The following is a 26,754-nucleotide window of genomic DNA, read 5'->3' as shown; positions in this document are numbered from 1 at the left end:
ATGACGTAACACTCGTCTTCCCAGAGTTCGCAGCGGCTTTTTCTTTGTGCCTCGCGCGTTTATTCCTCCATTTTACCTTCTGATCTCTAAACGGAACAGGCAGGAAATGGCGTCCGACGGCAAAGGCGAGAGCAAAGGGGCCAAGGATGGCATGAAGAGGTGAGGCGACTGAAATGCGGCCAGAGTGGGGTGGAGGGGGCGGCGGACGGTAGACAAAAAGGTAGGGGGTGCAGCTGGCCTTCTGGTGACGAGGCTTTAACGTTTGATGGAGACAGCCGCCTCACAAATCTTTATAAGGAAGCGTAGCCTGAAGGACAGTCGGGATTATAGACCGGGTCAGAGGGTGGACCAGGACTGCAGAATAAATAGTGCCAACGAAGACTGCAGGTCAGGTACAGCTGCAACCAAAATGTTGAGGGGGGGGGGGTCCGCTCCCCTCCCCTCCCCGATAGAAAGGTGTTGACCCGGGACGGCTAGACTAAACAGCCGTATGTTCGGGGTGGCTGAATTCCCGGTGCCGCAGAAGTAACGTTAAGGACATCATTTATAACCGAATTTGTGTCTGGGCGTCGGCCAGAAGTAAAAACCCGGTGTGTCTGCTGCGGGCCAGCAGAGGTGGGATCCAGCGGTGGAGATGCCTGGAGGGGTGTAGGCGATTGCATGGAAACTGGTCTTCTTGGTTAGACCCTTTGGGAAGGGATTTGACAGGAGGCTGTAGGAAAAATCTCCCTTTTTCCTGGGGTTTGTGTACATCGGTTTTAAATGCGCGGGGATTCGGTGACGTGACCCCGTTGATCGGGAGTGGCCTTTTTTCGGGGTCAGATTGCGGAAACTTGTACATCTTCAGGTCGCTTAGAGTGGGTAATATTGATGTGCATCTGCTGCCCCATCTGATCCGCAGCATTAACAAGTTATCCCAACCACCTACGGCCCTTGAAGGATGTGCCCCCACCCCCTGCATCCACGAGTTAGGTGGTACTCTGCCTCGCTGTGCAGTGCTGGCTGCTATCTTTCAAACCATTACATTGCCCATGTTTAATGTTTGTAAGGGAGGGGTGGGGGAGTGTGTGTATGTGTGTGTGTATTTTTAATCTCCCACTTGTTAAATCTTGCATTTATCTACACTGGCGGCGGGCAAAACGTTCTTGTGACCATCTTTGTTCAGCATTTGGTGCCAATCGTCTTTGCAATGTGATTACTCTTTTTCATCCAGTTGGAGAGTGACATGCTACAGGCCTATGTGTCTCGCCGATTTTAATTTTTAAGCGGTTTATTTTGTATGCGTTTAGGTGAAGCAATAAAGGCATAGTGTAGTAAGCCATTTCGGGGGTTACGTACATTGTAAGGTACAGTAATTTTGATTTCCTTTTTTCATTGGCTGTTCTGTAGCACTTGGTCGTATTAAGTTGATCACTTATTTATTTTTTGCAGTGAAAATGACCGCTCAAACCAAAATGATAGACGAAAAGAGAGAAGTGTCAAGAAATTCAACCGCTTTGAACCGTACGGCCAGCCTCGCCAGAGAAACAAGATTTTTATTTCAAACATCCCATTTGACGTAAAATGGCAAGCGCTGAAAGACTTGATAAAAGAACTAGGTAAGGCATCAAGTAGGTTTTACTGTTAAATTTTTAATATTACATCCTTCGGTTCTTAACTTCCCACCACCGACGAACTGGTCCTGAATCCTGTGGATGTCTCAGCTAACGTGGTCGTGGATATCTGCTACCTGCTCGTCCTGATGGCCTATTAAAGGTCTTTAATAGATTGGTGGTTTTTATGTATATTTTTTTGTGGGAATGAGGTTTCCTTAACTTCTGTCAAATTACACCAGTCACACTTCTTGTGCGCGCGTTTTGTTGTCAACGTGTGGCTGTTTGGCTTATGTATGTGATGGAGTACAGTTTTGTAGTCCTTGTGATTGTTATAAAATCACGATCTTCAATTTCGGGTGGCCCTTCTGCCAAATTTTTAGTGGAATTATTTTTTTCGTCATCTGAATTGCAACCAATAAGCATCATGCTTCACAATTTTGAGATGTAGACCTATCATGGTCTCAATTTTTTTTTTTTTTTTTTTTTTGTATAGTCACCATTTTTTGGTAAAATGGATTTTGTGGGTAGTAGCCTCTTATATTACAATAGCAAAATCGTTTCTTTGGGATGGATTTTTCTAAGGTACTTTCTAAAAACCGCCTGCCGTGTAGTGCTCTTGTACTGGAATGCAAATATACGTTATCAATTTATTCACGTTTGTTACCAGTTTTTTGTGGTTTCTCTTCAGTGCACATGGATGAACATTTCCAACAAAGGGTTGTTTCCTGACTTCGATAATGCCTGCCTTTCTGCAAATGGGCACAATGGAATGACTACTCTTCAGTTTGGTTGCAGGGCTCCTTCATATTCAGATTGTTTAGTGGTGGCTTCAAAATCAAAATATTAGTTATGTTTGTTATTTTGAGGGGAGGAGTTCTTTGCATCCAATATTCACATTGCTTTAGTGTATTGTATACCTTCACATAAGGCGCTATTTTCATAACTGGCAACGAAGCCATGAATGAATTGTGGAGGATTTTCGAAATCGTCTGTTTACTTGCAGTGTTTGCTTACCTGCATTGGCGCATGAATTGTGACCGATCTGACTACTTCACAGTTAAGCTCTTACACGTGTTAACTGGTTCCTGTGCCAGCATACAGCTTGCAGAATATTGATACACACCATTAACTGTTAGCTCTTAGCTGTGGCAACTGTTGCTCATGTAATATGTGATCTATAGTCAGACGTTTGTCATAAGATCTGCAATGGGCTAAAGGTCAATTTAATGGTTTGCAAGAGGTCACTTTAATGGGGCAAGTGAATCCCATTTGTACAGCAAGGTGGCTTGTTTTCAATACCTCTCTGCACACATTGAGGCTTTGTCAGTATCCAAATCAGTTGACATGTGTTGTATTGACATGGTTTTTGATGGCTAATTTCTGTAAACCTTTAGCTAAAGCATTGTTCTAATCAAATTGCCATTGTCCACTCATAACACCTAGCTTACTTTAAAAAAAAAAAAAAAGTCTCAAGCTATTGTGCCAAGATTGGCTTCAAACGTTGGTGTCACAGTAGTCCTTAAAGAGGCTTAGATTTTGTAAACGGGGATGATTCACAATTGCATGTATCATACGTAAAATACTTTTGTAGTATTTTACCCTCTATCGCACCTTTTTGTTGATCAGGCCCCAAAATCGGAAATGTATATATTACATCGGTATTCATGCACATTTAGGCTAAATAGAAAGGACTGTGCTTTTACTGAGTGGCGTTTTTGGCCAATTCACAAACCCCTGTAGGTGCGCTCCTGTGAATGTGCCCAAATAGCCGTTAAAAACGCTGTCCAAATGCGTGGTTTTGCTGTAAGGTCCAAGAGTGGAATATAAAGACCAACATGGTTTTGCATCTGTAGGTAACCTACTGCACTACAAGCAAAATAATTAGTTGGAACAGTTGAAATTTCAGTGTCTGGACTGTTAGGCTGAACAGTAGGAACAGACTTCATCAAATCTTAGTCTTCCTGCGAACAATCTAGCACATCGCCTAAACCACGCGCTGCTCCTTCCATTCAAATTACATCTGAGGAATCCTTTCTGTTGAGTTTCAACAGCATGGCATTGTGCAGAATTTACTGTCCATGGAAGAGACACTAGTCGTCATGGCATGCTCTGCGTGAGTCAGACCTCTTCACTAAAGGACACTTGACCCCCTGTGGTTTATCTGGCTAGTCGAACGTAAGTTGTCTGTATGTAGAAACGTAAATCGTGCTACTCAAAGGTTTGTTTTTGCCACTTTTTACAGTAAAGGATGCACCTTTATACTCAGTTGAGTTGCTTGTATATTGCCCAAGATGATTTGAAAAGGCAACAAATGTTGCTTGCTCCGTTTATATCTGGTTTATGAGATTTGCCTTCAAAATCCATGTCTCTTATGGTGGTACCCTGTTAGTGGGCTTGTAGATCAGCAGTTTTGATCATTGCCTATCATTAGCTTTAATACATGTTCTGTGTAAATGTGAGTGCAACGGATGTAGAGAGCTCTGAAACAGATTCTATTTCAAATTAAAGTTGGCATGTTGCTCAGAGAAATGTCTGGTTCACTTATTGTCATTCGGCGTTGATTTGGATTACAGGTGTGCAGTAGATGACCTCTTTTTTTTGTTAACCATGTGAATGCTTAATTTTTTTAGACGCTGCCCCAGAATGAGGATGCGTTGTGGGCGGCGTAGTTTGGTTTACACTTGGGATGCCAAACCGTCATGTGGCAGCACAATTTTTAAATTAGTTGTGTAACCAGTGCATATCCTACTGTTAAAAGGTTATATCCATTTGTGTACTCGAGTTCTTAAGGGACAATTCAATTTCCTCATGACTTCATGAGAAGCATCAAGACAATTTTCCAGATAATGTTGGAAATTCAGGGCTTTCATTGGGCTTAAATGTCGTATTGTAAATTAGGTGCGTACTTGTAGGTAGACATTAGTGTATTGAGCCTGAAGTGAATTATTATTTTTTTTTTTTTTTTCCTTTCTGGAAGGGACCTCCATTTGGGTAAGAAAGAGGCTGGTCTCTGGCTGTTCTGTTGACTTTAAGGCTGGCAGTTATTGCCAACTTCAAGTGGTCTTTGTTGGAATGTCCTGTGAATTACTTTATTGAAGTAACCATCCTGTATTTAGAAAAAGGAAAAAACGGAAGGCTTTCACAAGTGTAGGAGAAGCCCAGTTTTTTTTCCCCCTCTCCTCGAAGTTTGGTACTTCCGTGAAGTCACAAGGATTCTGAATTCTTTCTTGTCTGAACTAGTGTGCTTCGTGCAGTCAGTGGAAGGAAGCACCGGGTAAGATTATGGCCATGGGCACTATGGGGGACATGTGGGAATCTGGTATCTCTTGATTTTTCTCGATGATTGTTGTCCTTGCAGCCTGTGGAATATTAGCTAGTTGTGCCGATCAATCAAACTGCAGTTCATTCAACAGATAGGTTTTCTTTTTGCGAATAATGGCTGCTGCTGTTGTCTTGCTTCTTTTAAAAATGGCTACCGCGTCACTTTTTTTTTACTATTGGCCTTTAAAACCAGCATGTGGAGTAGTAGTCCTTCAAGAAAGATGTCTTTTTGTTGAATTTTTTTTCCCCACCCCGAAGCGTACGTTTCCCTTAAACGCAATTATAAGGGCATCAATTGGTCAGCTACCCTTAAATGACTGTACCAAAGTCTGGGTTCTTATTTATCAAACACTTAAACTGGTTCTCTCAATGGTTTATATGCTTCTGAGCCAGTGTCAGTCAATTTTTCTCAGATGCTGGGCTTATTTTTGAAGTTACCTCTGAATTTTACTTGAATCAATTCAACTCTTATCTACACAATGCCTTTTTGCAGGAAAGCATTGGTATGTTTTGTTCATTAAATAGTCGGATAATACATGGTGCTTTCATTCTTGTTTTTGAGATGTTGGAATGTTTACGCCAATAGAAATCTTATGAGTAAAGCACTACATTAATTACATATTAGTACATTTATTACACCTTTACTAGGTGCTCTCATTTAAGTGAGCCAACATTTGTACAGGAGTGTACCTTTTCCGCATCTTGTAGCCTTACAGCACACCAGTTTATGTATCCAAAGATGCCAGCAAGAGGCAAATCGTAGTCCTTCACACTTGATGTGGTAGAGACACCCCATTAGTCTTTTTTTTTTATTCCTGGATTGAGGGTCTTACCTGGTAATTTTGGTGACAAGGGATCCATTTACACCTGTAACATGTCATCAGCTTGCAACTCAGCAGCCATATTTGCTTTTGATTGTACAAACTTTCGCTGGTTCCGATTGATTCCACTATCCATAGTGGATGGTTGTTATGGACTTGCCAGTAGCTTGTTTTTTTTTGTTTTTGAAATTGGAGAACATGTTGACATGTTCGTGAGTTTACTGCACACCTGTAATGTCCAACGTGGTAGATCAGGGTTCTTGGAGTGTACTAGGCTGTTATTGGCCCAGCCTCCTAACAAGGAAAGTTGTTGATGATTGTTCTAAATTCCCATTATTTTCTTGGCTTTTCTCCCTTGGTATATATCGTCTGGAATCTGATTTGTAGTTGGTGAGGTAACATACGTGGAACTCTTAATGGACGCAGAAGGAAAGTCAAGGGTAAGTGTTTGTGAGACCATTTCTTCTGTGGTTATCTACATGACCGATATAAATATGGTGCGCCGAAATTGGGAAGGCAGGTTGCTGGGGTTTTAGATTTGATATATACTTTAACATTTTTTGGGGGAGGGTGATGAGCAGGTTTTTATGGGTTATAGGGCACGCATGGGACTTGAAACCAGCAGCGTTTGTTTTACTGTTGTGTATTTGTTGTAGACTCGTAGGTTTTTTGAGGTTGGGCCACTTTTGAAACTCTCGGTATGACACTTAAGTTTGAGCCATATTTATAAAATGTATATGGTTTGAGGAGTTAAGGCTTCAGGGCTCAGAACTGCAGTGTTGGAGAGTGTAGATATGTGGGTACAGGCAACTGCTGGTATTGCTGCTTTCAATGAGTTTCGATCCCAAAGAATAATATGCTTAATTCTTAAATACCAGCAAATTCCTCCCTGTAGGTGGTAAAAAGTTTATTTTTTTTCTTAAATGAGCTTTTACATGTTAACCTTCTGTTTTCTTACACTGTAACCTTCTGCTTTCTTACATTGTTTTTCTTGTGCCCTCCCCCACACACATCTGGTGACCTGTCAATCTGCACATCCAGGGATGCGCGTAAGTCCTTTCTTTATACAACAAATGGTACTTCAGTTGAAGATCCAGAACACTGGTTTGAGTAATAAATGATATTTTTCATCCATAGGGCCGTTGAATTCAAAACTGAAGAAAACTTGAAGAAAGCTGTAACCCTTTTAAACAAGCATGTGCTTAGTGGGCGGCCCTTAAAAGTGAAAGAAGTGAGTTTTCCTTAAACTTCTGCAGTTACGTCTGTGTCATTGGCATGCTTACAATTTACTATTTCTGAGTATCCTTTTAACAAGGATTGGCAATACCAATAGATCATATTTATGAAATGAAGACCCCCCCCCCTTCTCCAAAAATTCTTTTGACTTTAACTTGTGGTATCCACAGTCAATGTCTTTTCCTGGGTTTATCCTAACCTTTCATAATAAACAGATCAGACCTATGGCATCAGAATTTTTTTTTGCTGTGAACCTACCACCTAAACCAACTGAGGCCTGCTCTTAAACTTTCCCAAAAGGCAACGATGAGGCATACAGTAATACAATCCCACAATTCTGTTGGCAACACATAATGCAGTCTCTCCTTAGATAGGTTCTGCACTGCAAGATCATGTGAGGCTATCTTAAACATGTCCTATTCATTTTTAATTTCCGTGTACATGGAGCAGAAATACCTCACTGATCAAATGTATTGGCATTTCCTGAATCAATCTATTGAATGCTAGCAACATCTCACCTACGCCCCACCTATCACCCCGTTACCAGTCTTTTCCAAAGTTTTTGGAGAACATAACACCTTAGCTTGCTTCATTTGTTGATGCCCACTTTCTTCTCCACTCCTCCGTCTGGCTTTAGGGCCGGACACAGTATGGAGTCCTCCCTTCGTGACGGGACACTAAGACAACATCTGGGTATGGGCGGTACTGCTGTGCTCATTCTGCTATACTTTAGCTCAGCATTCAACAGTGTCCCACTCTGTCCTGGCAGACTGGAGTCTTTAGGCTTTGGAAGTTCAGCCTTGGGGTTGCTGGTTCCTTTCCTAAATGACTGTTTCAGGTCTTCTGGGCTTACTTGAGATCCAACCCACTAGCTCAGACTTGTGAGTTCCACAGGGCTTTATACTGAGCCCCTTATTGGCATCAATGTCTGCCCTTTTGCGGACCTATGCAATTCTGGCTCTAGTCGTATGCAGATTGGATTATGGTAATACTGTATCTGGTCGCAGATAAGACCTCTGTCCATCGCTTGCAGATTGTTCAAAATGCTGCTAGGATGTTTTGTTTCAGGAACTGTATTAGTTTAAGGTTTCCAAACATATTGAGTGTGAAGCACGATTATGTTTGAGGCTAAACTTGCTTGGCGCGAGGTTACATCCAGGAACTGGTAGTTCCGTACCAGCGTGCTTGATCCTCTAATCAAGCATTGTTTACTGTACCAAGGTTAGTTAACCCGTATGAATGGCTGCTCCTTTGCCTACCTAGGTCCAAAATTTGGAAGTTCTCTTGCTCTTAGGAACTGCAAGTAAGTGGTCACCATTCGCAAAAGTCTGAATGGCTATTTTAAGTCCTCGTTCTGGGGCTCCCTGTCTGCGTCTGCAAACTCTTCTCGGTAGCTGTGCGCATTTTAAGTCTCAAATTATTACTATGCTCAGTAACACTGCAAAGTTCTGAGATTGTGGCGGGTAGATATGTGTGGCATAAAAGCTGATTTATCCTTTGTGATCCGTTTTTCGGCACTTTGCCAATATTTTGGCATGCATATTAAGCAGTGCAAATTGGTCTATACGATGAACACTTCTGCCACGGCACTTTTTTTAAACCTATAACCGGGTTTGCTGTCCAGATAAATGTTCCTTTGCGCAGACACTTCCCTGCTGTCCTTGTAGAAAACGTGAATGAGTAGTTGGCCTAATTTCCACCTAGGCATTTGAAAAATTCAAGGGAGTAGCACGTTGGGCTAGTTCTACATCTTTGGCATTTTATGCAGGCCCTAGAGAGCTTCCTATTGTCACTCTTCAGGCTGGTGGTTGGAATGTCCTGTTCAAATCTTAAGATGTTCTTTAGGGCATCCGTTTCTGGGTTATTCTAGGTATATGCTATTTCTGGTGCAGATTACCCCATCACACCTCTATTCTGCAACAAACTTTTGCTGATTATGGTAACAAAATATCTGCCTACACCCATAAAACCTATTGTCTTAAACACATTTTTTTACAAAAATTTGGTCATACCTGCTGGCTTTGTAAAAATGTTTTATAATAAGCAGTTCAAGTCTTTGAAATCTGGCGTGACTTCCAAAGGAAAAAAGCCTTTATTTGCTTTACACTTTAGGAAACACCACATTTAAGTGCACCTAAACTGGCAGCCACTATAGATAAAATTATCAAATTACGAATATGTAGAAAAATATAGCTAGCAAGAGAGACCACCCCCTCCCCCTCTGAACTCAGTCCAAACCGAATAATCAATGAAAACAAAGTTTTCCAGAGTGTTTGGCTAATGCCAAAATCCATGCCTACTACACTGACGTTTACATGTATCAAATACCTGTCTAAATCCTGTCGCGCAATGTAATGCCCATCTGTTAAAAGCTTACTGGCTTTAAGTAAATGCTTTTCACAATCGGCCAGACGAACTGCCTTTGTTATGATCGCTTCATAATAAGCATAACAGGCCTGTGGCTTAAGACGGAACGTTTCCCGGTGCACAAATCAGGCCTATAGCTCATTACCCTCCCAGGCTTCGTGTTAACTTAAAGCTTTTCCTTAAGTAACTATATCACAGTTGAAATTGGAATGATATTCAAAATGAGTGAGCTAACCAAAATACTAGAAGGGCCTAGCAAAGATTCTCATAAAGCAAGCGTTGTGTTCGCGATTTGTGTCGCACACTGGTAAGCCACACCAAAATCAGTGCCTGCTACAGTAATGTTGGCTTTCTTTTTCACATGGAATCTTATCTGTAGGCTTTACTATAGTTAATAGAGTAATAACCCAGGCGTAAATGCCTATTGACTTTTACCATATGCTTTTCATAATAAATGTCTCGTCTAGTGATGTTAGAATAACATTTCATAATAAACAGATCAGGCTTGTAGCCGTGACCGTTGGTATGCCACAGCTGTATAGAGTACACACTGGTACAAGCCAAAAAGTGCAATAAGAGGCTTTAATGTAAGCAGCAACACTTTCCCTGTCAAGTGTTGGGAACCTACATCAGGGTGGAGCTTCAACCCCTTTCGTGGTAGTACTCAAAGATCTTTTTGTTGGTGGTAGCCGCAGCTGTCAAGCCAGACCTAATGAGCGCTCTTTTGCCCGAGATTTAGCTTAACATAGCAATCATGATTCTGTTTTTTTTAAATAAAGTAGTATCCTAGGTAAATATTTGAATGGGTTATGCCAAAGCAACTTGTTAAATGTAATGTTGCGCAGGGCTGAAATAGCGTTTCACTTGCCTCGTAGACCATATTTGGGGTGACTCTTTAATAGCACATGTCAAGGTTGTTCATCTGGCAAAAGTATAGGTGACAGTAGTTGGTGCTACAGTGTTGGTTTGTGAGCGCTAAGGTGTGATCTCAACTCCTGCATCGAATGGGGAAACGATGTATTGCTTGCAAATTACTGAGTTTCGGAGGCCTGGTGGACTGCTAGCATTGTGGACACTAGAGCTTTCTGTGGATGCAAATAAACAATCTTGAGTTTATTCTAGTGTACCAGTTGTGTTCTGTTTCAATTTTGTATGTCTTCTTAAACTGTTAAGTACAAGTCGTGATAGTGCAGTCGTGAGTGGTAATATTTTTTAACTTTTGTTTTGTAGGATCTTGATGGTGAACATGCAAGAAGAGCTATGCAAAAAATGATGGGTGGTCCTGGTGGCATGGGAGGCCCCATGGGCATGGGAGGTCCAATGGGCATGGGCAGCCACATGGGTATGAGTGGTCCAGGGGGCATGTCAGGACCAATGGGTATGGCAGGGCCCAATGGTATGGGTGGCCCTTTGGGACCGGGTCCTGCTGGCCCTGGAGTCCACATCCCACCAAGCATACTCAATAACCCAAACATTGCAAATGAAATTATCCATGCCTTGCAAGCTGGAAGACTCGGGACCACAGTGTTTGTGGCAAATGTAAGTCAAATGTTCCTCATTTATTTGGTATAAATGCATAACATTCCCTCGTTTTATTCTATAAATCAAAACCTCGTAAGTAAATTTGTTGTGAGATTGTCCCATCTTCAATTTTTTTGGCTTAGTTTCCATCTAGGTCTCGCCTACAGAGATTTTTAACTGTTTTCAAAGAACAGTGTACAATAAATTAAAACAATAGAGGGTGTTCTCACCCACTTAAACATAACTGGATGACTTACTGCTCCTTATTTCATACCAGTTTGTATTACTTGTGTAGTATTTCTTCTGCATTGTCGGTTGTATCCTTCCACTACTAAATGGAAATTGTTTCATCATGGGATGAAGTTCGTTCCTCACGCTCACCTTTAGGTTCACTTTCGTAAAAATGTGCTACATGAACGGGAAGCAGTGAAAGGGTACAAGGCACGCAAACAAAAGGATAATACATCTGTTTCAGTGGGTGAACAGGCACAAGGTGCGGGAGGAATAAAGAAACGAGCAAATAATTGTAACTGCCAATCAGTGATGAGCAGTGGGCTGACCAAAGCCCACTTTGAGCCACACTGCCCAGCATCACGGATGATCTGCAGCATGGCGAGACTTGGCTTTGCCTATTTTTTCAAGGAGAGTATCTTTTCAAACCAAATGTGGGTGCGTAGCAAGGTGTGGGTGAGGGGTGTAGTGGCAATGGACCCCGCCTTTAGACCCTCACGGGTGAGTAGCGCGCTTTATAAACCCCTGACTGATTGGACGAGAGCAGCGTGGAGCAGATTGGAACTACTAACTTGGTGGTGAGAAGTGCCGGGTGAGAGGGTGAAGTGGTAGGAGAAAAACAGAGCAAAGTGCACAGGTAAGAAAGCAATGGGGGTGGAGTACACTAGGAAGAGTGTATGTAACCGGTGGGCATAGGAGAATCGGTGACAACTGAGCAACAGGGAGTGTAAAGGGAGACGTATACAAGGGAGACTACAAAAATATGCACTCACGGAGTGCATATTCCCGGGGGGGGGAGGAGCAGTGCTTAAAAAAAGCAAGGCTGTCGAGATGGTAAAGTTTGTGCTCTGAGAGACCAACACAAGGTTATCTGAATTGATCAGAGAATATTGTATGCATTTTACGCTTACAAATACAATATTTTGAAGCGGAACACCACCTTTTTATATGATCTGATTTGCACCATTTTGGACAGGCTTTCAGTGTTACTGTTGAATTGTTTTCTAGTTGGATTACAGCGTTGGCTGGAAGAAGTTGAAGGAAGTCTTTGGAATGGCTGGAGTTGTGGTTCGAGCCGATATTCTAGAAGACAAGGAAGGAAAAAGCCGTGGCATCGGCACAGTTACTTATGAACAACCTATTGAAGCTGTGCAGGCTATCTGTATCCTTTTCTGGCTCAAATTTTATTTAGCGCTTCTACAACAGCACAATGTTTGTACTATGAAGATGATAAGGCTGTCTTTCTTTTTGCTTTAGTGTGCAGTCTTTTAAAGTTTGTGCGATACTTCAGGGTGTCACTCAGATAAATGTTCATAATTGCTTAGCAGTAGAATGGGGACCCCCCTAAGTAATGAGGCTGCTACTCATCAATGTAGCATGCATGCACACATCCACTCTGATACTAATACGTCTATTGCTGTTTCAAAGAGTTGATGAGAACGCTGTTTATGGGGTTTTCTTGTGGGTGTGCCTTCTGTGGGATGGTGAGGCGCCTGACAATCTGGATGTTGACATAGTAACCCTGTGCTATAGCAGTGTTACACAATGTCACGAAGGATCTGAGACTAAAGTATTGGTCACTTGTTCTTGTGTTTTAAGAACAAGAGGAAGGGTTACCCTGAAGGGGAGCAGTTTAGGGGTTGCTGGCCCAAGTCTGTAAGCACCCACCCTTCCAGATGTTGGTGGTTTTTTTTTGTTTAATTTGTATACAATTTTGATTGAAGTGCTCCTTGATACAGTGTTATCAACTGAGCATGTTGAGGAGCGGCAAAATCTGGACATGTCTAAATGTAGCTATATACATATTGTAAATCCAACCTAATATTTCCTTAATTTAAAATTAGCGATGTTCAACGGTCAGCTGCTTTTTGATAGGCCGATGGTTGTCAAGATGGTAAGTGAAATTGTGTGTATGCTAGGCATGTTGATGTCAAAATGCAACTTAAACTAATGTTTTGTTACATGTGGATACAATCCATACTGTTCTTTTGGGGGGGGGGGGGGGTGTATGGTCCTTGTTAAAGTTATGCAACTGTCTAGAGATGTTGGATGGTAGTGTATTTGCCTGTAGTGCAGCGACTGGATGTTAGCTGAGCCCTGTGAAGATGGCAGCGTTTTTAATTCTTTATAGGACTGTTGACCGGTATTGCGGCCTTGCCTGCAACAAGCTATTAAGTGTTTATTTCATCCGTTCATTTTATTGTGCACGTCATATGGGCGAAGTACTGTGAATTTGTATCCTATTCTAGCGGCTATTGCTTACTTGTGTACTAACGTTTAAAATAAGGGATTATCAAGAGCGTAAATTACAGAAAATGTGTTTTGTTGCACACGTCTAGTTTTCATTTCAGTGCTCCCTACAAAATCTGCCACCGTTTTCAGAGCTTCTTGCTCTACTGTAAACTGTCCCAGCAGAGGGAAAGGGCATGTTGCTATCCCTTCGAGGATCACATCTCCCAAGTTCTACATGTGGAATTGTATTAAGATTTGGCACCCAAAAAAAACTTGGACAAGTAGCAAAAAGGCATGCCCGAGAATGAGTATTCTGCCTAAAAAAAAAAAAAAAAGGAACTCCCCTCGAGGGTAGTTAGTACATGATATGACAAACGGTCGTTGATATTTGGTACATGAGATCAGTAAAAGGTACAATACATGCTTAGGGACCACTCTTGCTAACACCAGATGTAAAGACAATGGGTGCATTGGAAATGTTGGAGTGCAGGTTATGGCTAAGGTTGACAGCAGTTGGGCGCAGCTGAACACTGGAAAGCATCCTTCTGGTTTTTGCTGCTCTTAAGCTTCAAGTGTGGCCGCTTTAAAATGCCTGTGTGGATAGTATTTGTTTGAACATTTTTCCTTGGCGCATTAGGTTGGCCTGTGGCTCGCCAGCATATAAATAAAAAATGTACTTTCCTCTTTAGGATGATAAGGCAATGCCAAAAGGTGACAATTTCCCCCCCGAAAGGCCATCTCAACTCCCACGTAAGTGTTCTGCATATAAATATTTTCTGGTAGTGTTATTTAAGAATTGGTTTGAATGAGTAGTCCATTCAGTAACACAACTGCAAAGCGTAGTCCCGGGCAGTTAATGGCCGAGGCCCCCATCCCTCCCAAAAATATGGCGAAAATGCTGTTCTATGTAACCTGGAGAAACCAACCCATATAAGACACCGATATATTGTTGTGATGCATGCGCAGTGTATCTTATTCATATTGATTGTATGTTGCTGTGCACCTATTGCAGGAGGCCAACAGTCCATCTGGGTAGCACGTATTTAAATAGTGGGGGTGAATGTTACTCTTGCTTGTATTGCTGTTCAGTAGGGTAAATCTAAATATCCAATACTTCGTTTTGCAGGTGGACTAGGAGGAATTGGAATGGGCCTAGGACCTGGTGGCCAACCTCTTGATGCTCATTTACTAAATAGAGGTGGTGCTCTAGGCCCTTCAGGCGGTATGTGCATTTTAGCTTGTTCAAAGTATTAAATGGTATGTCAATATTTTTATTCTAGTGCCATTGGTTATTTTAAGACTAAGAACCGTTTCATCTCCATTTTAGGAATTGATGGCATTGGCTATGGCATTAACAAAATGGCCGGTAAGTTTTGCTTTTGGTAACCATATTTAACGTAAGCAGTTGAGGGCCATATTTTAAGTGGCAGTGCTGGCTAATTCACCTCTACTTTATGGTTCACGACGGCTGCCCTTTATTTGAGCAGATCTTTAATAAATAAGGAAGCTCGGTTTACAGAGCCACTAGAATTGCGTTGTAGGGAGGAACACATTCGATAGGAAAATAACGCAGCTTGATGTAGTGAGTAATTTTTACGTAGATAAACACTGGTCAATGGCTTCACCTCTTGAGTATTGGCACATTTTCAGAAGTACAAAACCCCTTTGCTCACCCCAAGTCTACGTTCCACAGAATTTTTGCTAAAACCAGTGTGCAGCATCTTTTTTTCCCTTACTGTTGTCCGTTTCGGTGATTCTTGTCTCGTCATATTTAACCTATTTTATTCAACCTGTTTTCACCAGTTATGCCCAAGTGGCCAAAGTGCTTCATTAACTTGGCACATACTCCGCTCAGCCATCTCTTAAGAAAAATGTTATTACCGGTTGTATTTCAGGTTACTGACAACTGCTGATGACCCACCTTTCTATAATTAAAATCTTGGCTTTTGACAGTTCTCTGCTGTGTAATGACTTTCCTCAGGCTATTTCAGTTGTGAGGCAGTGATTTACTTTTATCTTGAGATGCCCAATTCTGGGGTCCGGCTTGGTCGCTGCATGAGATGAAGAGGAGAAATTGTGCTCCCTTAGTCGTGGAAACGGATCTCTTTAGTTTAAAATATTTCTATTTATAGAAATACAGGCCCAGGTGTTTGTTATAACTGCTGTATTCTTAGTCTTTTTTCATATGGCCCACCTTTTACCTTTTCTGGGTTCTTGCCATAATGTCTGCCACCAGAAGCTGAGAAATGGTTTCTGCAGTGCAAAGACCAGCCTTGGTGACTGAGCCAATGAGTGGATGAATTCATCCACGCAGTCTGTTTGATCATACAAGCTCATGTTTGTTTTGGTAGATACTTTATTTAAATTTACTTACGAAAGTTGTTGCATTTTTTTCATGAGGCCGGAAGGGTCTGGAATACGCTTACTAAATAGAGTAAAAATGTGGCTTTATTTTTGTACATAACTCTGCAGATGTAGGCAAGTGCCCCTGCATCTTTGGTCCTAAATACTTTTACGTATTGTACTTATCGTTGCTGTAGTAGGATTTATGTATTACTGCATACTTGACTAGGTGCTGAAGCACTTTATTCATTATTGAATTATACGTATTCAATCATTCTCATATGTGAAATAATCCTCCGACAGCCCTTTCTTTGTATATCCTGACTTCTAGATTGATGTCATTGTCTTTTGTAAATATCAATTGCAATTTATTTCAGGTATGGATGGACCATATGGTGGCAGCAGTGGGGGTGGCGGCATTGATCGCTTTGCTGCTTCTGGACTTGGAATGGGAAGATTGCCTGGTATGAGAGCATTTACAGAAGCTATTATAGGGGCATGTAAACATAACCAGTCACTCTGCAGAAAATCTACTTTTAGAAATTAATTTTGAGTCTTGGTGTCTTTTGCTATTTTATGCTGTTCTAAAAGTTTTGCTAGATGGGAAGATTGAAATGACTTTCTCTTCTACCAAGCACCCCAGGCCTGTCCGATTACTTATCGTATTACGGTTATAGAAGTCATCTAAGCTCCGACGTTTGAAAGGTAGAAGCTCCTGTAAGCATAGAAGCCCTGGTAGTTGACAATTTGGGTGGTAGTCTCAGGTGAACAGCCAGTTCCAGTAACTATTTTCTGCACCGTCCGTTCAGGCCCTAACCCCATTGCTCAACAGGACCTTCGAGCGGGTTTGTAATTACTCTGATTCCAGGTGCGTTTACCACGCCCCGGACACTTCACTCATGGGTAAATTAGGAAACCTATTGAGCTCCGTTAACTAAGAGTAATGATCTTAACTATTCAATCTACGGGTCTGTCCTAAGATGTACATGGCCTTTGTGTGTTACCTGGAGAAGTCTCACTTAGATGTTAAGGAATCCGGTTACTTGATTATATGGGTGAGAAACAGTGCGAACCGCAAAAAACAGTAATTTAGGGTTGCATTATCCAAGCATTCCTAGTTTTGGTTTGCTTTTTTTGGCAATTGCGTGATTCTATAAAGACAATGCTGGGGAGCTGCGTTTTTATGCAAAGTCATTAGTTAATTAACTGCATTAAGTCCTGATGCGCTAGTTCTTAATCAACATCCCATTGCACACTTGTGGTTTCAAAGTGTACTTATTTGTAGAATTGATGTGCTTTTGTGTTCTCTTGGTAGCGAAATGTTGATCTCCTTTATACATTTTTAGATGTTGAACGTGGAGCTGGTGCAGGATTTGAGAGAGAGTTTAGCCGGAGTGGCATGGGCATGTCTGGCGGCTATGGTGACACCCTGGACAGAGTGATAAGTACGTTTTTGCTATTGAAGTTTCACTTCTCTTCCAATTAAATAAGTGTACAAATGTTTTCCCTTTATAGCAGAATTATTCCTTGTTCCAGGTCTGCATGTCGTTTCTTGGCGTGTAGGCTTGCAATACTTTTATTAATTTGAAATGTATAGCCTTTTAAGGCACTAGGCCAGTGGTGGTTTACCTTTTGGCTTCTGTGGACCTGTACTTAATCATTACTGGAATACAGGGATCCCCACTGAGTCAATACTAGAAGCTGGCGGCGTTGGGCTTAAGCATTTTTAAGGATTTGAACACAATTGTACAGAAAAGAGCATTTATCAAACCTATACACAGGTTTACCTTTAGTTCACAATGTACTGGTCTGCTCCCATGCATCAATCTGATGAAGCAAACTTAATTTGTAGTCTCATTTGCAGAACATTTGACTCTTACCCAAACTTACGTCTGCTCATTTAGTGTTATACTCTTGACCTATCTCTTAATATTTAATTTTCTAAGCATTGGAGGATCCCCAGAGTAGGTGTCACGGACCCCCAGTGATCTCTAGACCACAAGCATAACCTGCTTTAATTGGCTTGTGACTGTGCACTGGGTGTTAGCCAGGCAATGAAAAAATACTGCTTCAATGATGTGACTGTTGCCATTGGATTAGTAAGAGGCCACTTTCTGCACTCCCATCTTTACTTCTGATTAAGGTCTGCGTCAGCATGCATAAAAGCACAGCAACCTCCATGGTGCGGTGCGCATCTTGCCACCTTAAGAGAAGAAAGGAGGCCTTTGCATTTGTGTGCAGTACTTCAGTATCCTTTACGGTTACCATGCTACTTGCTAATGGGTTCTTGCTGGCTTCAGCTTCCATGGGCTACGTGCTTAGTGCTCAGACCTTATATCTGCTTCGAAGTTGAGTCCGGTTCTTTTTTTTAAATTGGATTACATTTGTAAGTTTTGTTTGCACTTTTTACTGTCCTACAGTGGTATGAATATCTTGTGCTAAAAAGCACAGTGCACACAGGAAAAATAAGTGGTCATTCTCACATAATCTGGTGCCGCACACTTTCTTTGGTAGCTTCTTTGTTACCAGTGGGTGAGATTTGAGCAGTCTTGCTTTGAAGCTTTGCCATTTTTGTTGTCATAGTGCTAAGCAAGTAGGCTGACAAACCCTGTGGGAGAGAACCTATGTAGAGATTGAAATTGGCCACTAACGTACTTCAGTTAAATATTAACCTATTCATATTAATCGGAAGATCCACCATTCAGGGCGTTCAAACGACCTACGTTGCAACTTGTGGAAGATGTACTTCAACGTACCGTTTCAGTTTAACTGATGTGAAGAGATAACCAAGGTGCTTAGCCTTAAAATCTAAATGTATGAGGGAGTTTGGCTAAGGGGTATTTAAACCCTCCCAGTATAAGTTGGTCATGGAGGTCTGACACGTATCGAGTTAGCAATCATATGGACCTCTTAAGCAACAGTCTGACTACTGAGAGACTGCATTTGGTAGTATTCCAACCCAGGTTGAAAGACTGGCTGAGTTACAGATTCCTAGGATTTAACTCAACATTCTGCACTTGAGTTTCAAGATCAGGAAGCATTAAATTACTGGAAAAACTGCAGATAAAGTATTATGTTTTAATTAATTACCAAATTTGCCTTCTAAAGGTTGGAATGTTTTATTGCTTGTAACTAACTTGTGTTAGTATCTTATGTTGTGTAATTTTCAAATATAAAATGAGTTATAACCTTCACTTAGTAATCTGTTTATTTCTTTTGCAGGCTCTGGGAGTGGCCTTTCTGGAATAGACAGGATGGGTGCTGGTATTGGATCTGGGGTAGAGCGGATGGGACATGGGTTGGACAGGGTGCCTTCTGATATAGATAGGCTGGGTTTAGTTATAGATCGCTTGGGTTCCAGTGGTGATAGGCTAACAAGTTCAGGAATTGACAGACTAGGCTCCCTTGGTATGGATTCTATGGCTCCCAGTGTTGAAAGAATGAGCCACAGCCTGGACCGAATGTCCTCTGCAGAGAGAATGGGCTCTGGCATGGGATTTGGGATGGATAGAATGGGTTCTACTTTGGAACGTGTAGCTTCTGCTTTGGATAGAATGGGATCTGTAGATAGGATGGGTTCAGCAGCTATGGATAGAATGGGTGTTGGCATGGTTTCTTCATCAATGGATCGAATGGGCCCTGGAATGGACCGTATGGGTCAAGTTATTGATCGAATGTCTGCTCCTGTAGATCGTTTGGCATCAGGGAACATGGGTAGAATGGGTCTAGATCGCGTCAGTGCAGGTGCTATGGACCGAATGGCAGCTGGTATGGGACAGCAAATGGGGGCAGGAATGGATCGCATGGGACTTGCAATGGGAGTTGGTTTTGACAGAACAATGGAAATGGAGCGTGGAAACTATAACGCCGGCTTTGGAGGTGGCTTTGGAGGGGCTGCTACTGGAGCTTCAGGAGTTCAAAGAAAAGGATGTCAAATCTTTGTCAGAAATGTAAGTGGCTTGTAATTATGCATTTATCTACTGACAATAGGCAGTTGAAAGCAAGAATTTTATTTGCACTCAATGTAGCTTTTTGTGGTACTCGCAGGTGCAAACTAGTGACTCTTTATTCTCCAGGTGGCTTAAAGAGGTTTCTTCAGTTGGTCTTGTTTGGAATCTAGATTGACCGGTCACCACTAGCCTCAAGTGGGTTTTATCTGAATAGATTTTGTTGTAGTAGGTTAAGGGTCCTTTCAGAAAATTAATTTTCGCTAGCTAGCTTGCTGTTGCTGCACTCAATATCTGCTTTTAAGTATAGAAAATGTCATTAAAGTTAAACCTCAATGGCTAGTAAAGGGTCCTAGAAACGGGCGACTTGTCCACTGCAGGAAATTGCTACTTTCAAGAATTAGGTTTGCTCCAAGAAAGTAACTTTGATGTCAAAACTATTAGGATGTGGAGGATCACTTTCGACTGACCGGCCTGTGATAGTGCCAAGATCTATTTCATTTTTGACCAACACTGGGCCACAACCAGGACTATGCATCTACTGCGGGACATGATTTTTCACTCCTAGATACCTTGTCATTTGAGAGTGATAGATTATGCCTTTGTAGGTAAAGTCAGCATATGCTGAATGGAGGGATGTCTTCTGTTAACACAAATACAGCTTATCCTCCACTGAGATTCACTAAATTACAAATAATCCTCTGTGCGTCTTTTTTAATCCATGTTTTCAGTAAAATATACCACCTAGGTTAGGATAGCAGTCAAGAGAATTAATCATGGAAAATGGAGTGCCCATATGAACTTGCACTTATTTGACCTTTCAGTACATGTTGAACGCGTAGTTTTAAGGCAGAGACAACCCAAGCTTTCTGATGAAAAAGTACATGGTCATATTTGCTGCACCATCGTCTCCATCTATAGAAAGCTACTAGCCTACGCTCAGATGCTTCACCTCTGTTTACCACTGACCATGCCAGTGTTAGCGAGGTTCTAATGTTTTGTTCAGCAGCAAATAGTCCCCCCTCCAACACCCTTAGAACCCCATTAGAGGGATTCCCTTTTCTTCGAATCCAGCATAGCCAATCTTCAGATTATACCTTTCTTCTAGGTTGGGGTGTACATTTGCATTCTGCACATGCAGTATACATTACATGGTCAGTAAAGGTGCCCCACTGCATCAGCTTTTTTTAAATTGAGTACCGTCTGGTTTCAAAGAATTTTCTTCCACCCCAGTATAGAGGGACCATACAACAATGTACAATGCAGAACAAAAGGGGGGGTGTATTGCTGATCGCTCACCCTGGACGCTCAAGCTGTCTGCAGATGGCTAATGGTGCAGGACTTTGGGATCACAGCAGTTCACTTTCCAGATGAACAAAATGCAGAGGCAAGTTAGTTTTGCTTTGCCAAGTTCTTGAGTGGGCTTTTTCACAGTTAGACCTATCCACAGGAAACACAAAATCCGTATTAGTTATCCAGCTGGTATCAATTGAGGTGGAGCAGGAGTATCTTGATGGTAGTCAAGGATGTATGTATGTATGTAGGTCTTTCCTCCTGCTTGCATTCTTTTGCCTTTTACTGGTTATCTTTTTCTTACCATATGGCTTTAAAAAAAACAAAAGTAAATTTCAATTCAGCATCCTATTAAAAACCAAAAATATAAACTTTGAGATCCAGTGTTGGATATACCAATTTAGTGCTTTTGGCAATTCCCCTAGATGGGAGAGCTGGCATTACAGGTACAGTAACTCTTCCTTGTTGCCCCTGATGCTGGTTAGGTTGGAAAGCCATTGACCCCAACAATGAAGTGTCCTTTATTCCAAGCGAGAGATGACTTAAATGGTGAAATTTCACAATAGTTATCTATCAACTCAGGAGGTGTCCCAGCATATTCAGCTAAAGCAATTCTTAGGGAATAGCCAATCCCAACAAGCATTTGCAATGCAATCTGTCTTGCCATTTGGACCTTATATGTATTTAGCTATGTTGAACATTAGCCTAGGTGCAGAAACCTCTACTGTTTAGCATGGAGGGAAAGTAAGCACCAAACTGCGTGACACTCCAGGTATGGAAACGCATGGAGAAAAATATTGCCTTTCAATGGAATATGGTATAATTCAAAGCTGTTTTTAATATAAAATCAGGGCCTTCAATGGTCATGTCACTGAAAATACAAGATTTGAAAAATGTTATTTTCTATAGGTGCTCGTGGGAGACCATTTCTAGACTAGAATGTAGAGAATGCTAAAGTGAATCTGGTATTTTACTGACCTCTGGTGGTTGTTTTCTATCAAAGTTAAATGAAGGAAGTTGCCAGAAAAATAAGTTACTCGGCAGAAAGCAATTCTGGTATTCTATTGACCTATGGGTTGTTTTCTATAAAGACAATTGAATAGAGGCAGTTGAACAAGCGGAAAGCAATCCTGGTATTTTACTAACCTCTACTGGCTGTTTTCTATCAAAACAATTGAATAGAGGCAGTTGAACAGAAAAAAGGTCCCTAAGCGGAAGCAGGCAAGTCCTAGGGCTGATCTCCTGAGCCCACAAAGTACATATAAGTATATACAAGAGGTCTCGAATGTTCGACCTAAAAACTACACCTAGGGATACGCAAGCCTTTCTGAATACAGAAATTTAGGTCGATTTAATTAGGAAACACCTGAAGAGGTTGAACTTTAACAGAAGAATAGCCAGTAGTCTCTCTCCCTCACAGATTATATTTGCTAACAGCTCTTGAATAAATTGCAAGAGCACTGGAACAGTCTTTTCAACCAGAGATGTGGAGGAGATTGGTTTTTATCAAAATGGAATGCATCACTCCTGAAACGGCTTAAAAGCATCCAGAACGCCTCCGCATGCCTGATCGACATCCCTTGCCACAGCCACATCACACCCCACCTGAGACCTACACTGGCTCCCTGTCAACAAGAGGATAGCCTTCAAACTCCTCACCCATGCACACAAGGCACTCCAACACCAGACCAACGTACCTTAACAGCTGACTCAGCCTCTAACCCGCCAGCACCGCTCCGCAGACCGCACCCTTGCCACCGTCTCTTCTCCCCCCCCCCCCCCCCCCCCCCCCCCCTCATCCAAAGTGACCTGCAGCAGATCATTCTCCCACCTCGCCGCCTAGACATGGAATACCCTCCCCATCCGCCTGCGGCAGACTGAATACCTTCTGAAGTCTTCTCAAGACCTGGCTCTTCAAACAGTAGCAGCCCCCCCCTTGCGTGTATGTAGTGCGCTTTACAAATGCCATGATTGATCACAAGCAGAACTTGCGTGGTTCTTGTGGGATGTTTGTTCCTGTGTTGCAGATGCCTCACAACAAATCGGGAAAATTTAGACCATCTGTTCAACTGCTAAAGCGTATTTGAAGTTGAATCCTACAACAATGTAGTGATCCAAAACACAAGTATGGCTCAAAGAACCAGATTTTTTTTTTTTTTGCCACACATTCCAATTGGGACCTGTAGACTTGTTTTAAAACAGTTTAAACTTGATTTTTGAAGCCTAATGGCCTGCATTCTACCAGCTAAGACAATCTTAGGAAACATTTACTTTGGTAATGGTGCACAAGTGTGGAAGGTGCACTCTTTGCTGAAACATTTGATCCTCTTAATTTTTCATGTAAAGTGTTGGAATCCAAGATAAGTGAAACATTATTTGTGGTGTGGGATAATTCATCTAGTGATAGGATATGGTGAGTCCTAGATTTACAGATGTCAACCTGAAATATGATCAGATATTAAAAGTATTCACTTAATCACATTCCTGTATTAAATATAGATATTGACGTGCCTCTTTCATAGTGTTTATCTTGCCAGTGCATTAGGTGTATTTTAACACTGCAAATTTCCATAAATGAAGGCGCAATTTAATCAAAGCACTTAACCAGTGAGCAGTTTTGGTTCTCTTCTACAATGTAGTGCACACTAATCTAGTTACCATTTTCTTTCCAGCTTCCTTTCGACTTCACATGGAAAATGTTGAAAGACAAATTCAACGAATGTGGTAAGTACTCTTAACTTATTAAACGGTTACTCTGGTATGCTGATCAGATGTTCATCGTTTATAACTGCTTTTGGTTTTTAAGATTAATAAGTGAATTCTAATTGATATCTCCAAAAAGTGAATATTAGTTCAGTTCTTCAAGTAGTGAATTGCCTTTCCAAAGTTGTCAATGCTTATGTAAAGTGGGAACTGAAGTAAAATAAATTTTACGAAAAATTCTATGATCTACTCTTGGCTAGCAGTCTCTAACAAATGTGGCAGGTAGCCATGTGTAATCAGAGTATATTCAAGCTTGTGATTGTAAGATACTGCACGCAGGCAGCATTTCAGATAAATGTAATGCTTTTTCTCATGTCAGTGGCTTTTCTGAAGCTCTAATAAAGCAAAGGGAATACATGTGAGGGGAGAAGTCGCAGTTGAATCGGCTCCATGGTTTACAAGCTTTTTTTCTTTTCCCCTCCCCATAGGTCATGTAGTATATGCTGATATCAAGATGGAGAATGGCAAATCCAAAGGTTGTGGGGTAGTTAAATTTGAGGCTCCAGAAGTTGCTGAGCGAGCATGCAGGCTGATGAACGGAATTAAACTTGCAGGCCGAGAAATAGATGTCCGCATGGACCGAAATGCTTAAATTGTTTTTCTTATCAATTTGTAATTTTGTTTTAATTGTTGGCTGGATGTAAAAAAATGTGAAAATGCTTTTTTGGGGATATCTTGTACTTTTTTAAAGACGTGAAATTTTACTGTTTTGCTTCCAAAAAAATGTGCAGACTGTGTCTCTGTGATAGTCCATTCCCTGTACAAACAGATATCGTTATAAATACTTAAGTATTCACATATGTTACCTTAGAATGTATTAACTTCCAAGATTGTGTAACCATTTCAGTAAAATGTTTTAATCTATCCTGTTTGGAATGATGTCCTATCTTTCTATTGTCATTTAGCTTTCTAAAGGTCTAATGTACTAGAGAATGCTCATGCTGACTCATTGATTTCTTAAACTTGTGAGCCATGACTTGATGCAATGTCCATATAATGGATGAAGGTTGAATCCACACATTAAGAACTCCTTAACTTCTGGATTTAAATTTGCCATAGCCAGCCTGGGAAAACTGGCAGACTGTAACACACTAAATACTTGTCAACAATGACTTGTAAAAAAAAAAACAAAAAAACAAAAAATCTCTATTTGGTAGTGGTTTGCACATGTCCAAGTAGGGACCCTACCTTTAGTCAGGGAGACACATAGCTAAGATAACCCTTGCTCACCACCTTGGTAGCCGTCAGAGCAGTCCGGCTTATCCCAGAGGAAATGTTTAAAGTATTTGTGTACACAGGGAAAACACTACAAAAGAAGTCCACTCCAGATTAGAACAAGCATTTAGCAATGCAACAGGTCTCGCATTTACAAGACTGAGCTATTGGCATTGTTAATGACAATGCCTTTTATGTATGTGTTTTTAAACAGATAAAAGGCATCATTTACAATGCCAATAGCTTAAACTCTCGCAAATGCGAGACCTATTGCATTATAAATGCATCTGTGCTATAAAAAAAATTAACACGTTAGAGAGCGTGGCGGGCAGGACAAAGCTATTTGAGAAAATGGTGCTCAGAGGCTAATTAAAGCCTACTGAGTAACAACGCATGTAACCGGGCATGTCTCTGAGAGGTTACAAATTGAGACAAGGCAGTACTAAGGAGGGACTACTAAGTCTATTGACCAATGAACAGCCACAGTTTACAGTGGGCCATGATACAAGCCAATGAAATATGCGTGGAGATTAAATTCCCTACCTGAATACAGCATGCCTCGCAGAGCAGCTCATGCGCTGCCCAGGCTCTAATTAAGAATATGAAAAATCTCGTAAAGATCAGTTGATGTGAAATTCTAGTTTCAGTGCATTTCTGATCAGTCTCACACGAGTAAAGTGTTTGTCACCCAAGGATAAGGGGACCGTTTTAAGGTGGGTGATGCTCACAATGTGGCCTTTCTGAGCTGTGTTTGGGTGTGCATGATGTTCGGTCTAATGTGTTGTGGTTGTGTTTCGAATGTCTATTTAATGGTTACCAGTTGCATGTCCTTGTATTGTGAATGGATGTAGGGGGATATTCGCTCTGTGGCAATTTACGAGTGGCCTGACAACTTCCGTTCTGTCAGTCAAACCTGCTCATATTTACCAGGGAACAAAATGGACAGTAAACACCGGGACATGCAGATTTTGGTGCAGCGAGCATTAACATCTGAATGCTATTCCCATTTTAAGTAAAAGACTTGTAATAGGCGATTATCACGCCAATAAATTCCAAGGCAGATTTTTTTTCAGGTACAACAATCTCTCCAAAAACCTGGCCACCTGTTGCCAGGGGTTGTGTGCTAGAGTATAGTGAAGTAAATCGCAACGTGGTAGTCCACTTTATCTGTACATCTATGCTCTTTCGGGTGTATGTATGCTCCCTGTTCTATCTCCTGTTTGGCAGTATTGTTTGTGAAAAAATATGCTTTGTTCTGTGGCATATTTTGTAGGGTGAGTCACGAGAGACGTTGAACCAAGATAGGTTGAAAATGAGTTTCAGCAGGAACAGGGGTTAGATAGAGTGGTGGACTGCATATCGGAGATCCCTAGAGAAGTGCGGGTAGGAGTGTGGTACGAGTGAACTGACAAATTAAAGTGCCTCTGCGCGGGTAATTCTGAGCACAAGGTCATGACACTAGCAAGATGCAGAGTTAGTGTGTGTGTTTGAACATCCTTCAGGCAAATGTTTTATAATTTGGGCTCTGTTGATGTTAGACAACATCAGTCCCTAAAGCGGGTGCTGCGCTAATTTAAAGTAAAAAAGCATACAACTTGGAGCGCTGCAGCTGCCATTGTCCCCATCAGTGTCCATTATCAAAATCGTGCTCACCCACCAGATAAAGCCCACAGTGTAACAAGCCAGGTGAAAGGTCCAGTCCTTCTGGGTGTTCACAAATGGAGCAGAGGTGGGACTAACGAGCCTCGTAATCAAAATCCAGCATTTTTGAAGGACCATGACAAGTATGGGCAGAGTAGACGAGGCTTCCACAGCATACCCTACTACAGCATGCCTCGCAGAGTGTGCAGTGTATACGCATAGCAGCAA

At 41.5% G+C, this 26,754-nt stretch overlaps 1 protein-coding gene across 1 annotated transcript; it reads left to right on the top strand.

Annotated features, from left to right (window-relative positions):
• Positions 1–24,534, top strand: HNRNPM (heterogeneous nuclear ribonucleoprotein M). Its single transcript, XM_085639549.1, has 16 exons — positions 1–159; positions 1,432–1,598; positions 6,125–6,177; positions 6,779–6,786; positions 6,875–6,968; positions 10,571–10,879; positions 12,101–12,254; positions 12,937–12,986; positions 14,014–14,074; positions 14,451–14,546; positions 14,652–14,690; positions 16,045–16,131; positions 17,014–17,112; positions 18,890–19,617; positions 23,580–23,631; positions 24,099–24,534. Exons 1-16 carry the CDS (start codon positions 107–109, stop codon positions 24,260–24,262), a joined length of 2,214 nt encoding a protein of 737 aa, XP_085495675.1. The 5' UTR covers positions 1–106; the 3' UTR covers positions 24,263–24,534.
• The last annotated feature ends 2,220 nt before the right edge of the window (positions 24,535–26,754 follow it).

The sequence above is a fragment of the Triturus cristatus genome, chromosome 12 (genome assembly GCF_964204655.1).
Source record: "Triturus cristatus chromosome 12, aTriCri1.1, whole genome shotgun sequence".
NCBI lineage: Eukaryota > Metazoa > Chordata > Amphibia > Caudata > Salamandridae > Triturus > Triturus cristatus.
The sequence above is the reverse complement of the archived record's forward strand: the minus strand, read 5'-3'. Positions and strand labels throughout refer to the sequence as shown.